Source organism: Quercus lobata, chromosome 2, assembly GCF_001633185.2.
Source record: "Quercus lobata isolate SW786 chromosome 2, ValleyOak3.0 Primary Assembly, whole genome shotgun sequence".
NCBI lineage: Eukaryota > Viridiplantae > Streptophyta > Magnoliopsida > Fagales > Fagaceae > Quercus > Quercus lobata.
Window position 1 is genome coordinate 63,128,254 of NC_044905.1, and position 12,870 is coordinate 63,141,123.

A 12,870-nucleotide genomic window follows, 5' to 3' on the forward strand; every position below is an offset into this window, starting at 1 on the left:
TCTTATGGGTGGAAACTTTTGTTATAACATGGTGAAGAAAACTCGTCCTCTCTTATTGCAAGAATTTATCAGTTTTCAGACCCGGACCGTTCATTGAACCGTAAAAGGAAGAGGTTTAAGGTTTTAAGGTCGAACCGAGGTTGAACCGAGGTCGAACGTGATGACGTCATAATTAATTTAATAATTATTTAAAATATAAATTATTAATTAAACTTAAAAAAGGAGTATTCTTAATATATATATTATATTATATTTTTTTTTTTTTGGGTTAACTGTGGACTTATTATAAAAAAAGTGTATTGATTTTTTATTTTTATATTTTTTAGATAAACGTGGCACTCTAATTTTTATAAAACTAAAAAAAAAAAAAAAAGTTGAATGACCAAGAAATCAAAACGTGGCATTACCTCCACCTACCCCCACTTTCTTTTAATGCCCACCTACCTCCACTTTCCTTTATTCTTATCTGATTACTTCATTCCTCTCTCCTTTTCAATTTTCAGTCTTTTCTTTTTTCTTCGTCAGTTCCTAAGCTTAACTCTGCTCTCTCTTCTGCAGATACGGAAGAAGCATCAACGGCGATGCTAAGATGTAATCTACCAAGAAAATATTATCTTTTGTGTTGGGGGCATAAGTAGGATTTCTTTCTAGTAATTTATTAAGAATGTTTTTCTCTTTTTTCCCTTAATTTTATTTTTATATATGGGTCGGTTTTGAAAATCAACTCCGACTGTGTCACCGCACCGGCGTTGGAAAGGTCATCAAGTTCCGTTCGTTGGCATCGGCTCGTTCAGTCGGCCCAAAGCTCGGTATGGTTTGGTCGATGAGGATCCGTTTTTCTGTGTGTATGTGTGTTTTTTTTTTTTTTTTTTTTTTTTTAAGTTCAGATCAAAGGGAAGAAGTAGAGAACCGTGAGAAGCGGTCTGTTCACAGTTCTCAAAACCGTGAGGTCTGACCCCGGTTCACACGGGTCCCTATTTTTTTCCCGTTGAACGGTTTTTGAAGCTTAAAGAACCGCAAAAAGGAACGGTTCGAGGTTTTTCCAGTCGGACCGTACGGTCCGGTCCGGGTTTGAAAACCATGGAATTTATTGAAGAGTTTCAACAAATTTTAGCAACCACAAACTAGATCACATTTATTGTGAGACTAAATAATATGTGACTCCTTAAATAAGATGGGTGCACAACTAGTCACTAATTTTATTTTGTATGATAATCCACCATAATTGTATGTGGTGCAAACACTATACTACAAAAAAATTGGTCTATAGCCGTGTTTTTAAAATGCAACTATAGCTCCTAAAAACATGACTATAGGTCCATTTGATCTATAACCGTGTTTTCTATAACCACGTTTTTAAGAGTGGCCTATACATCGTGACAATAGACCTAGCTACGTTTTCTCAAACATAGCTATAGGAGTTATTTTAGCCACGTTTTTAAAACTCAGCTATAAGGTTTACATTAGCTGCGTTTAATAAACACGGCTATAGGTCCTTAACCTACAACCGCGTTTTAAAAACGCAACTATATATTTTTTTCCTGGACAAATCACTGATATCATTTATATATTTGTACAAGTACACTTTTTAGCAACGAATTGCTTTCTCTACATACTATAGTACATTGAACTACAACTCTTAAGGCTGGATATCTAATAATAAAGCATTAAAATTGGTCAAATGAACAAAAACTTGAGTGTTGTTTGAAGCAGTTTAAACATTTGTGAAATAACAATCAAGTGTATATATCAGTACTATTTCAGAACTACAAATATAAGTGTAAAAAATAACTAGCAAAAAACACACAGTTTCTCAAGTGCTAGCCTTTGAAAATCTTAAGCTATTTTGAAACTTATGAAAAAAAGAGAGCTATTCTGTATTTGTACCCTTTGTTTCTAATGCTATTTTATCTGTCTTTTACCACACAAAAAATAAAAAATAAAAATTAAAGCCTAACTTCTTTAGTAACTATAATTATGCATGTGCGATATACTGCTTAATTAATATAGATTATAAAATAAATGAGAAATTGTACTTTACTCACCTGTGATTTGGTCCGTTTTAATAGTACCCATCAGTGGTTTAAAAGTTATCACTTAACCCACATGGGTGGCCTCCATTAGATCCCCGTTACCCACCTCTGCCCTTTCTGTTAGAAAATCCATTTTACTATATAAGCCAAAATTAGAACCCTAAAAAGAAGAACGAGCTCTCTTCCTCTCTCTACCTTAGAATCCCTAAAATCCCCAAACCCATAATCCATTTCTCTCTTTACTTAGATTGCCAAAGTGAAATCTGAACATTTGCAAGCAAGGAAGAGGTTTACTAAAGTTTGGGTTTTTCTCTATATCAGGTATGAAATTACTTTGTAGGGTTTACCATTGTTGTATTTGTTCTTTTTCAATGTGTAACAATTGATGAAGATGATTCGGATTAAAGGTTTTTTGTCATAAAATTAGTGGTTTTCTGTTAAATAATTTCTTACTTTTATAGTTGACATTGATGACTGTGGTTCCTAGGAATAGGGTAGATACATCTTTAGGTTGTCTGTGGTCCCATGGAGACAAATTGCTTAGTTGGTTGTATTTCTTGTCTCCCTTGACCCCACATTAAATGGTATTTTATATTGTATGAAATTATTTTACTTTTGTCAATGATTAGTGCTCTTTATGCATGTGTTGGTTATGTATTTAATTACTGTTGTTTATGCATGTGTTTAACTCTTGCAGATGGCTACTGAAATTCATTTTAATTTTACTATTCACCATAGTGAGAATTTTGAGTGGAACCTTGGTTTAGAGTATGTAGGTAGTGAGGTATCTGTAATGGGTAATGTCGATCCAGATCTACTAAGTCATTTTGAGATACAAGACATTTGTACTGATGCTAAGGGACTCATTAACAGTAGGATTTATTATTTAATACCTGGTGGTGACTTATAGCAAGGGTTAAGGTTAATTACTTCAGATGATGATGTGACCTACATGTGTGAACTACATGCTAAATGGCCAACAAAGGAAATCACACTTTATGTAGAACCTAAAGCTAAACCAATTGCTATTGAAAAACCTATGGTTGATTTAGATCAACCAATTACAGTAGACCAACCATGGGAAATGAATGATAAAGATGATGATACTGATTGTGAGGAGGTAACTCTAGTAGTGGGTGAACACAATATGGGCAGTGACAATATTGTCTCTATTAGATCATCTGTGGTTGACCAAAATGATGCTAGTGAAGAACCTGTTGAGGGTTTAAAGGATGGTAGTGTTGGTGGAGCTATGGATGATAATGTTGGGGGTGGGCAACCTGTTGGTTGTGGTGAAGTGCATGTGGATGACAATGCTACCCATGGACAAACTGTTAGTAGTGAAAATGTTCATGTGGATGAACCTAATTGGCTAGATGAAGAGTATGAAGGACCAGATTATCCTGATGATATATTTGGTGCTCAGAACAATGAGGTGCCTAATATGAGAGAGCATCAAAGAGATACTGAAAAGGTAAATGAGGGAAAGCATTTGAAGGAGCAAGTTACAAATAATGGGAAGAAACCAGAAGCTGTTGCCAGTGATCAAGCTGTTGCCAGTGATCAAGCTGTTGATGATGATGATTGGGCTAAAAAAACTCTTGATGATGATGACACTAGGAGCATTAACAGTTTTGAGAATGAGGATGAAAGGGTAAGATGTTTAGAGTTCAATGAGAAGACTGGCATGAGTAACCCTCAATTATGCAATGGTATGAAGTTTCCAGATGGGAAGGTGTTTAGGGTTGCCTTGAGGGAATATGCAGTGCAAAAGCCTGTGGACATTAAGTTCAAGCTTAATGAAAAGACCAAAGTTTCTGTCCATTGCAAGTATGAATGTGGTTGGAAGGTACATGCATCACAAATTTCAAGGGACTTAAACTTCCAAATAAAGACCATGGTTCCAATTTGTACATGTGGGAGGACATTCAAACATAGCCAGGTCACTTCTACATATGTGGCTAGGAAGTACTTGGATGATTTCAACAAAAACCCTGATTGGGCAATTTCTAGTGTAAAACACCGAGTTATGAAAGGTATGTCTGTGGACTTGAGCATAAATCAAGTGTACAGAGTTAAGAGAAAAGCTAGAGAGTTCATACTAGGTGATGAGAGGTTGCAGTATGGGAAGTTTAGGAACTATGCTAAGATGATAAGAGTAACCGATGGGGAGAGTAAGGTGATTTTGCAAACTGAGATTATTGAACCTAACACACAACCTAAGTTCAAAAGGATATATGTGAGATACAATGCATAGAAAGTTGGATTCTTGGGAGGGTGGAAGCCACTTGTAGGATTAGATGGTTGCCATTTGAAGGACAAGTTTGGCAAACATATATTATCAGCAATTGCAAGGGATGGGAATGACAATATATTTCCTGTTGCATTAGGTGTAGTTGAGCAAGAAAATAAGGATTCTTGATTGTGGTTTTTACAAACATTTGCAAATAATATTGGGAGGCCAAATGAGCTGAATTTGGTGTTCATTTAAGATAGGCAGAAGGTAATACAATTCACTTGCTTTTTGAGATTTTTGTTTGTTCTTAGTCATTACATTTCTGCTTTTTGAAAGTTCTGTTTTTGTTCTTAGGCAGATGGTGTTCATTTTTGTCCTTTGGATGTTTTTTGATTTTATTTATGATAACCAGGGATTAATACATGTCATGGAGATGTTGTTCCCAACAGTTGAACATAGATTTTGTGTGAAACATATTTATAGCAACTTTAAGTTAAACTTCAAGGGTTTAGAATTGAAGGCTGCATTATGGATGTGTGCTGTAGCAACAACAGTTAGGGAGTTTGAGAAGAGGATGTAAGATATGAAGGACTCGGACAAAGAAGCATGAGAGTATTTAGCAGACATCCAACCAACTCAATGGACCAAGTCACATTTCACTCCAAGGGCCATCTTTGATTGTTATGTGAACAATCTTAGTGAGTCATTTAATTCTATGATACTAGATGCTAGGGATAAACCTATCCTTGCCACGCTTGAATGGATTAGGGCAGGTTAATGACTAGAATGTACAGTAAGAGGACTGAGATTGAAAAGTTCACTAGTGACATATGTCCAAACATAGTGCAGAAGCTTGAGCAATTGAAAGTTAATTCTAAGTCATTTTCTGCTATTCCATCAAGTTGCTTTATATATGAGATTAATAATGAGTAGGGGTGTCCAAGGACCCGCATAAATCGACCCGCCCGCCCGAAACCGCCCGAACCGAAGGTCCACGGGCGGCTCCGAATCCAGCTACGGTCGGTCACGGATTGGGAAGAAAACAACCCGAATAGGTCGGTTCGGATCCGGGTTTCAAAATATTTCACCCGGAAAATCCGAACCGACCGAATTATTTATAATAATAAAAAAAAAAAAGTAGATTTGACATTTAGACATTTCAGTCTCAGTCTTCCAGTCTCCAGAACAGCCCACTTGCCCAGCCCGAGACTCAAAGCTCACACCTTCCCAACATAAACATCAGCCGTTCATCACAAAATAAAATTTAAAATGAATGGTCCTGATGAGAGTAAGACAGACCATGATATGACCGGTTCAGTGGCACAATAATCTATTTTAAACCAACGGCTATAATCTAAGATGAAAAGGAAATCCAACGGTGAGAATTAAATGGGAAGATCTGATATCTCTCAACTAGTCTCAATAGTCTCTTCAGCCTCCACTCTTCTCTTCAGTTTTTGCTTCATTGACAGACACCCCTAAGGCCGCCCCTAATGGACATGGCTTCCCATTCACGCCTCCCCCATCCCTTTTCACTCTTCCTCATCTCTTCAGTCTTCATTTCTTCAGTCTCAGACTCTCTGGTCTTTACTTTCTCTCTCAAACTCTCTCAAACTCTCACAATCTCACACTCTATAAAATTTAAACCCTTTCCCCAAATCCGAAGTTCCAAACTACTGTTTCTCCAAAATCCAAATCCAGATTCTAAAGAACAAACCCTAGCAGCCTCGGCCTCCAATGCCGTTACCCAGTCCCCTCTCCGCCTCCAACGCCTAGCGCCACCGCCGCTGTCCATTCCTCTCTCCATAGCTACCGCCGGAGTCATCCCGTGTACTCTTCACTGAGTCAGTAAGGTAATTTTTTTTGTTTCTCATCTTTCTTTTATGTTAATCTCGTTGGTTTCATTTGTTATGGAAGTCAAATGTTCAAATCAAATAAATCCAAAGATTCATACTATGAAACCCTAACTAAAAAAAACTTAGAAACCCTAACTACTTAACTTTTGTTCTGTGTTCTTTTCTTTAATCAATTTTGATCCTGTTTTAATTTTATACAGGATTGAAAGCTGACTCCCAAGTATCATTATCTGCCCTCAAGTATGAGCTTGCCATACACCCACGGTTTCCTCATCCCGTGTACTCTTCACTGAGTTAGTAAGGTAATTTTTCTTTGTTTCTCATCTTTCTTTTATGTTAATCTCGTTGGTTTCATTTGTGATGGAAATCAAATGTTCAAATCAAATAAACCCAAAGATTCATACTATGAAACCCTAACTAAAAAAAACTTAGAAACCCTAACTATTTAACTTTTGTTCTGTATTCTTTTCTTTAATCAATTTTGATCCTGTTTTAATTTTATACAGGATTGAAAGCTGATTCCAAGTATCATTATCTGCCCTCAAGTTTGAAACCCATACACCCACGGTTTTCTTCAAGGTATGGTTTTTGCATTCCTTTGTATTTGGTTAAAAAAAAAATGTAGTGACTGACTGACTGGTGATTGTTCATTTGTTTGATATTTCTTTTTACAAAAGGGGCAGAGTAATCTAAATGATAAATAGAATGTTGAAAGGGAAACTATTGAATGTAACTCATTAGAGTTGTTTTTAAAGTTTTAGAACATTTACCTTGCTTTGTATGAGAAGATTGTTATGATGTGATTAGTAGAATGTTGAAAGGGAAATTATTGAATTTAATTCATGAGAGTTGCACTAATGTGGCTTGCAGATGCTTTTGATTTTGCTTTTCTATTAGTTTGTAGCTTTGTATGTTCTGTATTGCCCAATTTAGACAATGTTTATTTAACATTTTGGTTATAGCATCTTATGGAAGTTTTAGTTTACCTTGCTTTGTATGAGAAGATTGTTATGATGTGATTAGTAAAATGTTGAAAGGGAAACTACTGAATTTAGTTCATGAGAGTTGCATTAATGTGGCTTGCAGATGCTTTTGTTTTTGCTTTTCTATTAGTTTGTAGCTTTGTATGTTCTGTATTGCCCAAATTAGACAAGGTTTATTTAACATTTTGGTCATAGCATCTTATGGAAGTTTTAGTCTACCTTACTTTGTTTTTAACACATTTAACACCTAGAAGTTGATTATATGAGAAGATTGTTATGATGTGAACAAAGTTGATTTAACATTTTGGTTATAGCATCTTATAGAAGTTTTAGTTTGCTTTGTTTTGTTTTTAACACATTTAACACAAGTTTTAGAACATTTACCTTGTTTTGTATGAGAAGATTGTTATGATGTGATTAGTATGATCATGCAATTTGTCACTGCTAAGAAGAGATCTGTGATCTTGCATGTCCCTAATTAATTTACTTCATTGAGTTATCTGTGATCTTTCTTTCTAATAATCTCTTTTGATTATGTTTATTAAAATGTTTGCTTCCAGGATACTGGTTTTCCTTTTTGGTGTGTGTGCTTATTATTTATTATTATTATTAAAGCTATTAATTATACTTGTTACTCTAGTTTGCTAATATGTATTTTTGTTTTTTTAGGTCATGGAAACCAACACTAATGAACCCTTTGTCCAAACATCAGCTGCTACAGAAGATGATATTCCTACCCAAGTTGAGGATTCTGCTGCTACCTAAGCTGCTTCCCAAGCTGAAGCAGCTGCTGCTTCTGAGTTGCCCCCAGTTCCACCATGCCAAGTGAGTATGACAGCTCCTGTTAGTGGTAGTTGTAGTGGTAGGAAAAAGTCTGTTGTTTGGGGTCACTTTGAAAAAGTAAAGATAGGTGAGGGTGATACTAGTAAGACTAAGGCTATCTGTAATTATTGTCAAAAATCTTATAATGCTGATAGTAAGAGTTGTGGTACCAGTAATTTGTTAGCTCATGTGCCAATATGTCCCAAGAACCCTAATAGAGAAGATGTAGTTAAAGGGCAGAAAACATTAGCTTTTGTACCCAAAAAGGATGGAGAAGACGGATTCCACCTTGTGCCAACATCCTTTTCTGTTGAGGCTTGTAGAAAGGCATTGGCCGAAATGGTTATAATTGATGAGTTGCCTTTTAGGTATGTCGAGGGGTATGGGTTTAAGAAATTTGTTAGTACCTTGCAACCTAAGCTTAGATTAAAGGATATCCCATCTCGTCAAACTGTAGCTAGGGATGTGATTGACATTTATAATAGTGAGAGAGAGAAGCTAAGGAAATCCTTGAAGGGTTGTAGGGTGTGTCTCACTACGGACACATGGACTTCTATTCAAAATTTAAATTATATGTGTCTGACTTGTCACTTTATTGATGATGCTTGGAAATTGCATAAGAGAATTCTAAATTTTTGTCAAGTTGAAGACCACAAGGGGGAGACTATAGGTAGAAAGATTGAGATGTCGTTGCGTGAGTGGGGTATTGATGGGATATTTACCTTGACAGTAGATAATGCTAACTCAAATTTAACAACAATTAAATTTTTGCAAAGGGTGACTAAAGATTGGAATGGGGCAGTTTTAGGAAATGAGTACATGCACATGAGGTGTTGTGCCCATATCCTAAATCTCATTGTGGGGGAGGGTTTAAAAGAGATAGATGCATCAGTTGCTAAGGTGCGTGAAGCTGTGAGGTATGTGAAGTCCTCACCCAATAGAAGTCAAACTTTTAAGAGTTTTATGGAGAGGTTAGGTATGGAGTCCAAGAGTCTTCTCAGTCTAGATGTACCTATTAGGTGGAACTCGACCTATATCATGTTAGAAACTGCTGAAAAATTTGAGAAAGTGTTTCTCCGAATGGATTTTGAAGATGATGGTTATTCGTCGTACTTTAGGACCAAGGAAGATAGTGGTGGTTTGGGGTCTCCATGTATGATTGATTTCCAAAATTGTAGGGTGTTTGTGACTTTCTTAAGGCTGTTTTATAATGCAACAAAGAAATTTTCTGGTTCATTGTATGTTACTTCAAATGCCTTCTATGATGAGATCTTTGTTATTCAGGAGAGTATTTCCAATTTAGTTAAATCCCAAAACACTCTCTTGAAAAGCACAGCCACAAACATGCAAACTAAGTTTGAGAAGTATTGGGGGGAAGGGGAGAAAATTAATCCTCTTTTGTATGTGGCTGTGGTTTTTGATCCACGAAAAAAATTGAGATTTTTGAAGTTTTCATTTTCTGAAATTTATGGGAATGCAGTTGCAGAAGTGATGGTTGATAAGGTGAAAGACCTTTTGTTTAAGTTGTATAATTTTTACACTTGTATTCATTCACCAAATGTGCAAGATCAAAGTGGGAGTGAGAGGACAGAATTGGAAACTGATGCTAGTGATCCATATGTTATGGTTCACTCGCGATATGAGCGTTTTTTGCAAGTTGAGCAATCTGTAGGTTGTAGTAATGAGCTTGAGAGGTATTTGGCTGAAAACTGTGATGGTAGAAAGGATGCAAATTTTGAGATATTGGAGTGGTGGAGGGACAATTGTAATAGGTACCAAGTGTTGTCTAAAGTAGTTAAGGATGTGCTGGCTGTGCCAGTTTCCACTGTTGCATCTGAGTCAGCATTTAGCACTGGAGGTCGAATTGTTGATCCATTTCGAAGTGCATTATCTCCTCTCATGGTTCAAAACCTTGTATGTTCACAAAATTGGCTTCAAGCCATAGTTCCAATTTCTCATCGCCAGTCAAGGGATGATGTTGAGGCATTGGAGGAGGAGTTACTTGACTTAGGTAATATGCTTAAATTCTGAAACTTAGTGTATTAATTTTATTGAATGTCTCATGTATTCAAGCAAAATTTAATCTATTGTGTTTATTTCCTATTATTTTCTAGTTTTAAATCAACAACCAGCAAATACCAGCTCAAGCAAGGGTTCCACTTCAGGCAAACGACCCTTGATTAGCATTGATGATTAATCAGTGACTTGGTATGATTCTGCCTTTAAAGCCCCTTACTATTATATACTTGTTTTCTTTACTAGTTGGTCTTGTACTTGGCACTAATGTATTATTTGTTGAATATTTTTTTGTCTATTGTAGGAGGATGGTAATTTATTTTGTAAAGAAGGCAGCATTTTGGAAATATTTTGGAAGCTTTTTGGACAAATTACTTTTCTAACTTGTAATAATACTCAACTGTCAATACTTATAGAAAAGAAATCTTAGTTCATAGGTTTTCTTTTCTATTAGTTATAGACTTATAAACTATAGAGTAGTCATTCAATGCTTTGGAAAAGCTATTTTTTGGAAATACCTATGGTATTTGATTGTTGTAATTAATTATATAGCTTGAAACTTTGTATAACTAGCAAGCTTTCTGCCTTATGGGTTACTGCCCAAAAAACTTGCAGTGACTGCCTTTATGTTACTAAGTATATATATCTGTTGGAATATTGCATTATAGGATTATTTGTTGTGATTTATTTTATTGCTGGAAAATTGGAAATATTATTTGTTGTGGACCTTGTGGTTTGCAGGTTATATGGGTGTTGAGCAGTTTACTGCCTAGGAGTTTATTGTGTTGTTTAGCAGATTATATATTATTGTGTGTGTTTATTTTTTGTTCTTAATGTGGGAAAGATTATGTATTGGGATTAATAGGTGCTTCTTGTTCCAGATCATAAGTGACTAAAAAATAAGAGACTTTTAGGTGTGTTGTGTTGATCACAGGTGATAAAAAGAATAAAGCTTTATTTGGGCCTTTTGATTTGTCCTGATTCATGGCCCAATAGGTCTAGTTTTGTTAAGCTGGAAGCTCTATTTAAAAATAAATTAAGTAAAAAGGCCCTAAAAAATGTATTTTTTGTAATTTTAAATCTGTCAAAAAGTCCGGCCCAATCTGAGGCCCAGACTCGTGAAACCGATGACTCCGACCCGAACAACCCGATTACCCGATATGTCGGATCCGACCCGATATTCGGTCGAATACGGATCCCAAATTCTGGAAACCGAATCAACCGGGTCGAGTTCGGTTTGGGCCCAAAACCGACTCGGCCCGACCCGTGGACACCCCTAATAATGAGTTTGAGAGGTATGTGGTTAACCTTACAAGAAAGTGTTGTAGTTGTAAAGTTTGGGATTTGACAAGAATCCCATGTAAACATGGGGTTGCAGCAATCTATAAGAATCTGGGGAGGCCTGAGGATTATGTGCATGCATGCTATAGAAAGGATGTCTATGTGACTACATACAAGGAGATGATTACCCCACTACCTAGCCAAGATGAATGGATTGAAACCAACTAACCTACGCCTATTGCTCCAATTGTGTACAAGCCTTTAGGCAGGCCATCAATGAAAAGGAAGAAAGATGTAGATGAGTCAAACAACCCATACAAAGTTTCTAAGTCAAATAGACTTATAAAATGTGGGTTTTTCCATAAGGAGGGGCATAATTCAAGGAGGCGTAAGGTTGGAATAACTGGTGAGATACCATGGCAAAGGAGACAGAGACTTGAGAGGTAAAAAAAAAATTGTAAATAAACCAAGAAGGTGTTCACAATGACAATTATATTACAAATCTATTTTTGATGCAAGACAATTCTTTTTGTAGGGACAAGAGGGAGAAAGAGCAAGCATTGACCAACCAAGTCAGGGTGCAACTTCAATACATCAACCAGCCAGCCAGCCAGCCAGCAAGCTAGCCACCTAGGCAACCACCAAGGAAGTTTGCAAGGCAGCCACCCTAATTTGCAAACCAAACAACCAACCAGCTAGCCAGCCAGTAAGTCAGCCACCTAGGCAACCACCAAGGAAGTTTGCAAGGCAGCCACCTAGATTTGCAAACAAGGCAGCCAACCAAGCAGCCAACTAGGCAACCAATTATCAAGCAAGGTAGTCACCTAGATTTGCAAACAAGGCAGCCAACTAGGCAACCAACCAGCAAGCAAGACAGCCACCTAGATCTGCAACCAAGGTAGCCAATCAACAAGTAAAGCACCCACTTGGACCAATAAACAAGGTAACTAACCAACAAGCAAGGCACCCACCTGGACTAGTAAACAATGTAGCCAAGTAGAAAACCAGTCAAGCAACAAGTGGGGTAGTTAGTTATCCAACAAGAAAGTCAACCATCCATCAAGTAAGTCAACTGGCCACAAAAGCAGCCATTGAGGCAGCCAATAGGCAAACCTTACACATAGCCAACTGAAACATTTGCTTCAGTTTTAAGCATACCATCACCATTTGTAGCAAATTCAAGCAGAACACCACCAAGTAAAGCACCCACAGCTCAATGGTTCTCATGCAACTAGCCTATCTCTCATACTTTTAAGGAAATATGAGACACAAGAAAACCTCTATCTCAGGTATATACACAAACACCACCCTTTATACTTACATAAAAACATTGGATTAGATCTTGATATGGAGTTGTTGTATATTTTGCAGCCCCCAAAGAGGTTGGTACCACTAAGGGTACTTAGGAGAAGTCATATGTTCTTATATGGAAGAAGTGGATTAAGAGCTGAGACATCTAGTGCAATGTTCTCAACATGGGATAGTATGCAAGGCAAGGATAAGGACAAGGGCAATGGTAGGTAGACATGGCAATATGGGTTAGAATTTTCTGACCTGACTCGACCCGACCCGAAAAAACCTAACTCAAACCCGATTTTTTTAACCCGAAACAAAAACGAGTTGACCCGTGACCCGACTAGTTA

At 36.8% G+C, this 12,870-nt stretch overlaps 1 protein-coding gene across 1 annotated transcript; it reads left to right on the top strand.

The window, feature by feature from the left end:
- The first annotated feature begins 7,939 nt into the window (after positions 1-7,939).
- On the top strand, positions 7,940-10,127 carry LOC115968149 (zinc finger BED domain-containing protein RICESLEEPER 1-like). Its single transcript, XM_031087445.1, has 2 exons — positions 7,940-9,941; positions 10,045-10,127. Exons 1-2 carry the CDS (start codon positions 7,940-7,942, stop codon positions 10,125-10,127), a joined length of 2,085 nt encoding a protein of 694 aa, XP_030943305.1.
- Positions 10,128-12,870: the final 2,743 nt, after the last annotated feature.

What these genes read in the sequence shown, in the direction of transcription:
- LOC115968149 (XM_031087445.1), top strand. Translation starts at nt 7,940, where the DNA reads ATGACAGCTCCTGTTAGTGGTAGTTGTAGTGGTAGGAAAAAGTCTGTT. An exon ending in GGAGGAGTTACTTGACTTAG is followed by an intron (nt 9,942 to 10,044) that starts GTAATATGCTTA and finishes ATTATTTTCTAG; the next exon opens with TTTTAAATCAACAACCAGCA.